At 38.9% G+C, this 9,888-nt stretch overlaps 1 protein-coding gene across 1 annotated transcript in view; it reads right to left on the reverse strand.

Annotated features, from left to right (window-relative positions):
* dgat1b (diacylglycerol O-acyltransferase 1b) overlaps positions 1-9,888 on the reverse strand; it is a 14,676-nt gene that overhangs the window by 1,874 nt on the left and 2,914 nt on the right. Inside the window, exons 4-13 of the mRNA XM_032519111.1 lie at positions 9,409-9,491; positions 6,378-6,430; positions 5,712-5,817; positions 2,424-2,552; positions 1,965-2,033; positions 1,714-1,817; positions 1,123-1,161; positions 870-911; positions 706-750; positions 55-167 (exon numbers count right to left, since the gene is read on the reverse strand). Of these exons, the coding sequence (XP_032375002.1) occupies positions 55-167; positions 706-750; positions 870-911; positions 1,123-1,161; positions 1,714-1,817; positions 1,965-2,033; positions 2,424-2,552; positions 5,712-5,817; positions 6,378-6,430; positions 9,409-9,491 (783 nt within the window). The remainder of the gene's footprint in view (positions 1-54; positions 168-705; positions 751-869; positions 912-1,122; positions 1,162-1,713; positions 1,818-1,964; positions 2,034-2,423; positions 2,553-5,711; positions 5,818-6,377; positions 6,431-9,408; positions 9,492-9,888) is intronic.

Raw genomic sequence — 9,888 nt, forward strand, 5'->3', positions numbered from 1 at the left:
ACACACACACACACACACACACACACACACACACACACACACACACACACTTACCACCAGTCCTTGTAAAACTCTCTGTCTCCAAAGAGCAGCAGCTCAGCTGTGAAGTTCATTGACGAGTGGAAGAACACGTAGAAAAACATCAGCCACAGCAAGTGATTAGGAACCTGAAGTAGGGTTAGAGAATTGGAAGGACTCTGATGAAAAATAAATTATATGACTGGGAGACATTTAAGAGGTGATGTCCAAATTAACAAGTGAAAGCCAGATGCAAAATGTGTTTTGTACCCACACTCTCAACAAAGTCATGGTATATTCTCATGTACAGTGAGTTAATCACTAGCATGCATATGACATTGTGCAGTGTGCAGTGCATGATCCTGGTGTAACAATAGCATTTGGAAAAGACACCAAAGAAACATAAATGTTTAATTTTGAATCTAATAATGTATTTGTTATCTGTTACAATGACTATGGAGCAGTGTTACAGTTTTACTATGATTTCCCGCTAGAAATGAATGGGAGATACATTATATTTGAAACAAAAGGGATGAAAATCCTGGCCTTTAGATAGTGTGATTATCCCCACTACTGTTGGGCTGTGTTATGTTATTTCATCCTATGGATTTGTCATCAACTCACAGCAGGCATGAAGACAAAACACATTCGCAAAAGATTCTACATGTATATATGTTTTTTACTGACAGCTAATCTTAGAAGTCTCTCAGTCATCCTGGACAGATCCATGTCCTACAGAGGAGAAGAGAGACCCATAGATTAACAAATGATGCACACCAGCACTTTGCATTTGAAAACCACGCAATGCCGTGTTGTTTTGTGCTGTGTTAGCTTTATTCTGTTTACCTCACCTCTAGCGGTTTCATGGAACTTTGAATGATGGGAATCATCCACTGATGGAACAAAAGAAAAAAGCACAATTATGCCATTTTCAGATGTGCACTAGAAACAGTGCATTCTACACATTGGCTTAATTTTTAGTGTAATTTTTTCCATATTACTTTAATAGTTTTGGCAATCAATGCAATACGACAACAACAACACCTTTTATCGTGCAATTAAAAACTTGAAATATGGATGGACAGACAAATAGAGCACCAGTACCTGTTGAGTGAGAGCAACTAACAGTTGGGTGAAGAACAGCTGGGGACAAAGACACATGTTAATAAAGTGAGTGACATGACACGAGAATATGAGGAGCGCATCACATAACAAACTGTGACGCTTTCCACTTTTTGTTTTGTTTTGTTATGTACCATCACTGGAAAGTAATTATCCTATACTGTTTAGAACAGAAATGGTTTACGTCTGATTGTCTAACAGCTCATGTCCCTTGTCCTGTCGGACTGTGGTGTCACCATGTCCCCAAATCTCAGCATTTAACTTGATCATAACCGTACCATAACCATATCATTACCCTAAATGATGACCAAAACTACACACATAAAACCCAGCGTTTTCCCTTAAATAAGCAAAATAAATTATTCACCCTCTTCACCAGCATGTAAAGCAAACACTAGAAGTGTGCAGGTGTTCTTGTAATTGTTTTTGAGTACTTTTTGGGGACATTCATAAACCACTCCTAAGCACTAAGATCCAACCTAATCACGAAAAGAGGGCTCTTTTTGACCTGAAAAAACAGCTACAGCAAAGGTATTGTTTTCTGGCTGATGCTGAATTGAGATATTTACTCACCATCTCAAGCAGTCGCCTCAGCAGGAAACCTATGCGAATATTAGGAGATCGAGGGAAGTTGAGCTCGTAGCACAGAGTTGGAGCAGAGACAAAGTAGTATATGTCTACAAACAAAGAGGAGGTCAATGTGACAGTTAGTCATGTGACCTAATGAAACAGGGTAGCAGAGATAGTGGCACATGACATTATCAATAAAGTTTTCATACACAAAATGCACTGGATGTGCTAGATACAAAGATGTATTTGAGTACCTCTGATTGTGAGGTTGCCAGGGTAAAATACCTTACGGTCACCTCCGTTGACGTGTTGCGCTGAGGGACCTGTGGGAAGAGTTAATACTCAAACACATGCACAATATCATGGCGTTGCAAAGTCTGTAGGGGAATCATTACATACAAATAGTATAATAAAGATCATCAAGTGTGGATGTTGACATACAACAGATTATTCTCTAATTAGGATTTGCCCACAGTGACTAATAGTTTCTGTGAATAACTGTTCCATTTTCATTTTATCTAAGAGCAGCAGTAAGAGGTATCTGCCACTAGATGTCATTGTACTAGCATGAGCAAGGGGCTGAGAGATCATTTGGGGTAAGAAATGTAAAACCTTTAAACTAAGCAAATAATTCATTCTTAAATAGGTTTTGAATGTAGAATGCAAACCCTCTTTTGCCAAAATAGGTATGTGCACGAGTGTGTGTGACTTACAAGACAGCGACCTGGCCAGTGTCTTGGCCTTGACAGTGCTCTGCTCTCTGCACCACATGTTGACGTCCTTATAAGAGTAAAGCTTTAGGAAGAGGATGGTGTAAGTACCAAGAACAAATGCACCGCCAACTGCCAGAGAGAGAGAGAGAGAGAGAGAGAGAAAGAGAGAGATGATAGTTAACACTGTGGTGTGGATAAAGCTGTAATATGGTAACATGTAACCTACTGATATACTGCTTAGAAATATGGGATGATGAGAAGCAGAGATGAGAAAAAGCCAACAGAGGGACAGAGTGTAGAAAATAGTGAGGAAGAAGGGAAGAGGGGGTAGAGAGTGGAAACCAGGAGGAAAAAAATGAGAGGGTGGAGGATTTAAAGAGTGGAAAAGGGAAAGGGGAAGAAAGAAAGAAAGGTTGTTATTTGATCTGAAATTAACAAAACAAGCCCAGTAAAATAAATAATCTCAGCTTAACGAATGAGAGCAGTCCAACTATGCCAAGGACAACATTATACAATATAGCCATGTTTACGAGTGTGTGTGTAAAAATAACTTAATTAATAAAACATAATTTTTTATTTAGATTCACAAAACCTGATCACACAGAGAGAGAGAGAGAGAGAGAGAGAAAGAGAGAGTGATAGAGAGAGAGAGGGAGAGGGAGAGGGAGAGGGAGAGGGAGAGGGAGAGAGAAAGAGAGAGCAGTTTGCCAAGGCTTTATCAACGGTCACCATATGCTTGATAGCAAAGGATGATGCTGAACAGAGAGGGAGACACACACCAACAAGCATGTACCCACACACTTATACACACTTGTGCACTTACACACAAATAAAAAGGGCCTGTGGAGGTGGAGGTCAGCACACCTGGCATCAAACCACATCAGATCTTATTCATTTACCATCTGTCTCTCTGGCTCCATGTCACTTCTAGACAACTAGATCAGCTCCAAACACAGCTACAGCAGATACAAATCATAGAAACAACTAGAGGTGGAGCTTAAGTGGAAGAAACATACCAGAGGAGCCCATCTTTACTGACAATTCCCTAACATCATCAAATCATGAATTTGTATGTGAACCCACAACTATTAACTTTTAAAATCTTTAAAATCAAAAAAAATCTCTGTGCTATTTTTGTTGTATTCCTCTGTCAGCAGACTCTAGACAGGATCCCCCAGGTAAAATCAACATACTTCATTTTATTGTAGTAAGATGTGCCTCTGCTCTTTGGGGGAGTGCCCTTAGATCCGGGTAAACAGTTTAAACTAGAAAACTGAATGCCATATGTACGTAACCTACCCCACATAACACCATTCTGTTATGTGTTGACATTGTGTTTCACCGTAAGCACCTGACTACATTTTCTCATTAAACCTGCATTCAAAAAAGTTGACAAAGTGTTTGTCTTCCTTTAGAGTCTTTTTGTCTGACACAGGATTATTTTCCCCGATTGGTTACTTGTAGATCTCTGTCAATTGTCAGGAACATCAGCAAGCTTTAGGTTTTATGACAAAAACCCTTGAATGAAGTAGTAACCTCACATTGTACACTGTTACATACAGTGGCTGAATACTGGTTGCATAAGCAGTGTTACAGTGTGTTTTAAGCCTACTTTAGAACACACCAAGTATGAAGGACTTCCCTGCATGTGATGCTCCAGATTGTCAGACTATATTGTAAGTGTATAGAATAAAACCAAGATACACACAGCTATTCTTTGCAACCTACTTGTTCACAATAAAAGGACATCATTACATCGTAATAACAAAATAATGACAGTAAAGAAATAATATTTTCCCCTCATCACTACATTATTACTCAAAGGAAATTCAACACAATTCCAAATGAAGTCTGTTTTTAGATCCATGCACCGTGCTTCATATACACTGGCTGAATACCAGTTGGCTAAGCAGTGTCCAGTAGTAGATGCAAAAGCTCCACACACACACACGCACACGCACACGCACACGCACACGCACACGCACACGCACACGCCCTCTGGCATTGCCCTTCCTGTTTGTGAACAGCAGCGCAGAGAGGAGAGCAGACAGACAGATGGACTGACTCCTTTACCTCCCAGTGAGAGAACAGAAGAGAGTAAAGGAGCAGAGGGGAGAGCCTAAAACATACGTCTGTCTCATACTCAAGGTAAAGTTAGAGGTGTCCCAACTAAGGCTTGAAGAAAAGAGGACTGAGACTACCAGAAAAACTGACCTAAGTATATTATGTTAATGGTGTGAAACACTGCTACTGTGGAACATTTGTAGGCTAAGTGAGAAACATCAGCGGCAGTGAAATATTTTACATTTTCAAGTTCATTAAGTTATGTATCCCTGGTAAAAAAGTCCAGTACAAGCAAGTCGGCCTGGGGGATATAATAATAGTTAATGGTTGGATAACTGCCCATTACACCAAAAGTATGCACTTTAACATATTTTCAAAAAAACAACACGTTTGATACTATAAACTATAATTATTACATTTAGTGATAGTCAAATGACCTGCTGATTGCAACTGAGTTCTCTCTTGAACTATAAATGCTATCTTGAGTTACCAAACAAAGAGCAACATCATTTTAGACATTTATACCAAAGCACATCAGATAACCTTCTTCAAAATTGAAACTTTAATGTTACATTAATGAGTTAATCACTCCAAGGAACATAGTGTGCTGGTGTATCATGTTGTATAAAGTATTTATCATGCGTAAATTGTGTAGTTTGTCGAGGGCGGCCATGTTTTCTGTCAGGCAGCCTGATGAAGACAGAAGAAGGTGACCCTTGGATGACCCTGTACTGAAAACCATACCTACGTTGGCATCTCTCCTCTCCCCTCATCTATTCTTCTACCAGCTACTTTCTTTTCCTATCTTCTGCACCCTTCTCCACTCTTCTACTCCCTTCTCTTCCCTTCTCTCCTCTCCTCTCCTCCCCTCTCCTCAGAGCCAGCTGGAAATAATCCAGTCATGACCAACTGGTCCATTACCACTAACCGACTCCAATTATGTCTCTGCATAAGAGTTGCATTTTAGTGCACTATCAAACTAGTCGACTGTTTCTCTGAAGGGCAAGGATGTGAATGTCCTCCTAATCTTTATTACAATTACATTACTTTCTGTTTTATACACATGGCAACGTTGTTACCGATGAATGGATAATGGTTTGGCTGCATAATAGATGCTACTATTTTAGTCAACAGTGTTATGAACAGCAGGTAGCAAGGCTGCCGAGATAGTTTTTTTTAATAATAAATAATAAGTAATTTAATTTAAAAAAAAAAACATTTTACCTGGGGTCATGGAGGGGACCAATAGGACCACTGCAGCAGGGAATGTTAGCATGATTGCCATGTTAATGCAATGGACCAGAAATCCCACAAGTTCAGTGAATGAACCCTGCACAGAAAGACAGGCCGAGAAGAACACAAGGACTTTTTGTATTAAATCTTAAAAGACGAAGAATGCGTTATCCTATTTTAAACCACTGTCACCTGATTAACTGCCTTTATATTTTTTACAGATTTAACTTTTGTCATTTGTTGGTAAGCTTATTCTAAAGACAATGAAAAGAATACAGAGCCTAAACGTGAATTCAAAGTATTTCTTTGCTCTGATTTTAAACAGATCTTTGGAATAAAGCAGAACCACATTTCGAGTTATGGTGGCCTATTAAAGTTTTAAAAAGCTCACGATGTTCCATATTCATGCCTAAGAGGCAGAGCAGAATTGAATATGCCCTAAATGCAGATGGTGACTAACTTATTTCTCGTTTTACCATTTAACTTTTGCAGATGCAATTGGGAGGGTCAGCTATTCAGTCAGTTTCAGAAAGAAAAAAAAAAAAAGAAAGAAAAAAAATGCGCTCCTGGGAGTTGTGAAAGTGCTCAACATTCAACAGTTCAGTTAAAATCCACAGTGCTCTGATGTTTAAGTGCAAGCAGAGTTTCTCCACTCACCTTCGACAGCTGCCTTTCCGTGTAGAGAGCCACCAGAATGAACATGTTGGAAACTGTCAAAACACAACGAGAGATTATTGTCAGTTTCACACGCAAAGTTTCCATTTTCAGATCTTTAGGAACGGAAATAAAAGGGAGAACAATGTCCTGATTTTATGTAAAAAAAACATGCTACTATTGGGAGCCAAATAAAGTTTGGACTCAAAGTAAGTTTCTAGTGTCCCATGTTTTTTTTTTTTAATGCACATGTTATTATGCATTATTTTTTGCCACTAAGCCTGATTTTGTGTTTAGGAAATTGGGCTGAATAGTATGTAGATGTTTTCCTTTTTTATCTTCAGTCAGTTTAAACTGCAGAGTAACTCACTGCTGAATGACTGAAACCACTGGTATGTAGATTGCTCATTACCCTAACCAGGCTGAGCCACACTGATAGCACATAATTGCAACAATTGTTCCATTTTAAGACCCTAATCAGGGCATTAGCATGTCAATCAATCTAATCTTGAGGGGGAATATGTGCTAACTGTAAGACATTTTTATTACTGGTTCTTATCATTCTGTCATCAATGCAACTATCCATCAGCATTGCCATTCCAAATCACTTTGTTTAATGGTGCAGTCACATGCTTGTTTTTGAATTCATGGTATATTTTGTACTATGAAGAGACAAGAGGGTAGAGGAACAAATGCCTTAGCAGCAAAACTGTTCATCATGTGAGGCTAACCAGATTTTTCCATAAGGCAAGCTAATCATGCACAAGGGAAAACTTGTATTTCACATGTTACCATTTAAAGGTAGTAAGATAACGCAGACATCACTTTACCATGTTTTGTTGAAAAAATGCTCATCATAGTCTGTATTTAGGCAAATGTCACATTACACCTAACGGCACCTCTACAAAATAGCATACAACCAGGAGAACAACTATCTGTAATTTCCTCTCAAAGAGACCACTTGTATTTTTATTATTAAAATTATTTTATTATAAAATATTATGATTTGCAAACATTTCTTTTATTTTATTAACATTTGCTCCACTGATAAAATGTCCACAAGTTGCTCTTCAAAAGGGCTGTGTTAGACATGTTACCAATTTTGTTTTAACTGTGTGTGTGCATTTATTGTCTATTTTATATAAATGTTTAATATCTATATTATGTTAACGTATGCACCAACTACCAAGGCAAATTCCTTGTAAATGTTACTTACTTAGCAATAAATCCTTTTCTGATTCTGATTGATCACGCAGAGCAGAGACTTCAGGAAATGCATCGCATGCTGCTGCTGCTGCTAACGTTTTTTTTTTTAATCTCTTTTGGAAACTCGCCTGTGTTGAGCATCTTTGGCAAACAGCAACAATTTGAGTAAACTGGGTAATACCCGCCCACTCTGCTGCTGATTTGATTTTGCCCTGCAGCTCGGTTTGGAAACCTGCACGTTTAATTCCCCTGCTTCAGTTCACAACCAACCACAAACCGGCTTATCTACCTGGGACGCTATTGGCGGGTTTAACACGATGATGGTAGAGAAGCGACCAAGCAGCTTCTTGTTTACATTCAACATAGCGGCCACTGAACGCCACTGAAGCGCAGTAACCCGTTGATGCCGCTGTCCATTCTACGTCACCCGGATTGTTGGTCCGATTGGTTGAAGGACTATCCAAATGCATACAGAGTCATTTGAACTATGCCGGTTGGTCACGCCGCTTGTGCAGAGAAAATACAGACCAGACTCCCCAGACCAACGCTAAATCTCAACTCTATTGAGCTTGGCTTAGTCTGGTGATAGCCAGACTAACTACTAAGCCCACAAATGCATGAAACTGCAACAAACAGCACCATTTAGCACCTGTTAGACACACGTGAACCTTTCATCAGGTATCCACAGAGCAGCTTTTGGGAGACATTTTGGCAGCAACAGACTTGCAACAAAATGAGATACCTTACACTAGTGTCAAGTATTAGGTTTTATTTTAGTCACTCACAGGCACAGTTGCCTAAATACTTTCTGTGTCGGCTTTTGAAACTTTGCCTATTTTGCTGTTAGGCTAATTGTAGACTTCTTATTGATTTTGTGTTGGAGTGTGTCGAGTGTGTGCGTGCGTGCATGCGCGTGGGTGGAAGTTGCGGCAGTGACTCTATAAGTACTGAGTACTACCATCTGGGAATGAGCTGCTTTACTGTCGATGCTACTGTAAACACACTCCCATCCTCAGCTGTCTTTTAACCAAAGTTGTTTACCTTAACTCCATCTATCGATTCCTCCCTTCATCACCTCTTACACTGCGCATCTGCCCTATCTCTTGTCCTCCCCCACTCATTCTCCCCCTTTCTCTCTATTTTTTCATCCCTGCATTGTTTTCCTCCCACCAACCCACTTAAATTACTTCATTTTCTCTTCCATTTAAAGCTTCCCCACTCGCAGCTTGTTTCTATTCACCCCCACTCATCTCTTTCTCCTCACCCCCATTTCTCTCAATCTCTTCCTCTCTCTGTAGCACAGCACCAGTGTGCAGTATATAGGGCAGGTGATTGTCCCTCTAGAGACACTGTAAGCTGCACCACTGCAGACCTTCACTGCAATGTACCATAAAATAAATATGGAAAACATCTGCCTGTGTGTGTGTTAAACTAGGGATTTTTGAAATGCAATTGATGTATTCTACTTAATTGTTATCTAAATGTTAAGATTTATTTTAAGAATAACAGAAAAAGTAGTTTTTCTTTGTTTTTGAAGTATTTTTGCGAGACTGCTTGTTTTAAGGACTCGGACAGATTCAAATTTAGCAGTAGATTTACTCTGCACTTGAGTAAAAACTTTGGTGATTAGGAGTGATTCTAGTTTTGGTTCAACATCTATTCCTGTTTTTCATCCCATTTTTAATTTTTAAACTCATTTGAACAAAAGTGCCCTTTTATGTGATTTGTAACCCTTACTCATTATAAATTAAGGTTATTTTTCCTAGTTTAATTGTGTGTTTGTTTATTGTTGTTGATTATGTTGTTGCTTCCTTAGCAATGTACCTACCAATCACCAGGCAGGCAGGCCAGCTGTAGGAATCATTCAGAAACAAGGAAATCACCTGAATAGGGTCCACCAGCACACCGTACCTGATAAAAAAACAAACAGAAAGGAAAAAAAGGAAATGAAAAAGATACATCTAAATGAAAATGCAAGTGTAAATTGCCAGAATACAGAAATTGATTTTAAAGTCAATTAATAAAAGTACATTTTTTTCCCAATTGAAATATTTAAAAACTACACACTGCTTTACTATACAAGAGAAATTAGTTGTTATTAGTTTGTATATTGTTTACAGTTTAATTTCATGTTTCATATAAAGACTTTTTTCTTACAGCAGACAGAAGCAGATTTGTCATAGCAGGAAAAACCCAGATGTGACTAATAACACAACACTCAGTAGCCCGTTATATTCACCAATACACACTTGCAGCGAACCAGCAAGCCCAAAACCAGGACACTGACACACAAAGGAAACAGACAAAA

This window comes from Etheostoma spectabile, chromosome 6, assembly GCF_008692095.1.
Source record: "Etheostoma spectabile isolate EspeVRDwgs_2016 chromosome 6, UIUC_Espe_1.0, whole genome shotgun sequence".
Classification (NCBI taxonomy): domain Eukaryota; kingdom Metazoa; phylum Chordata; class Actinopteri; order Perciformes; family Percidae; genus Etheostoma; species Etheostoma spectabile.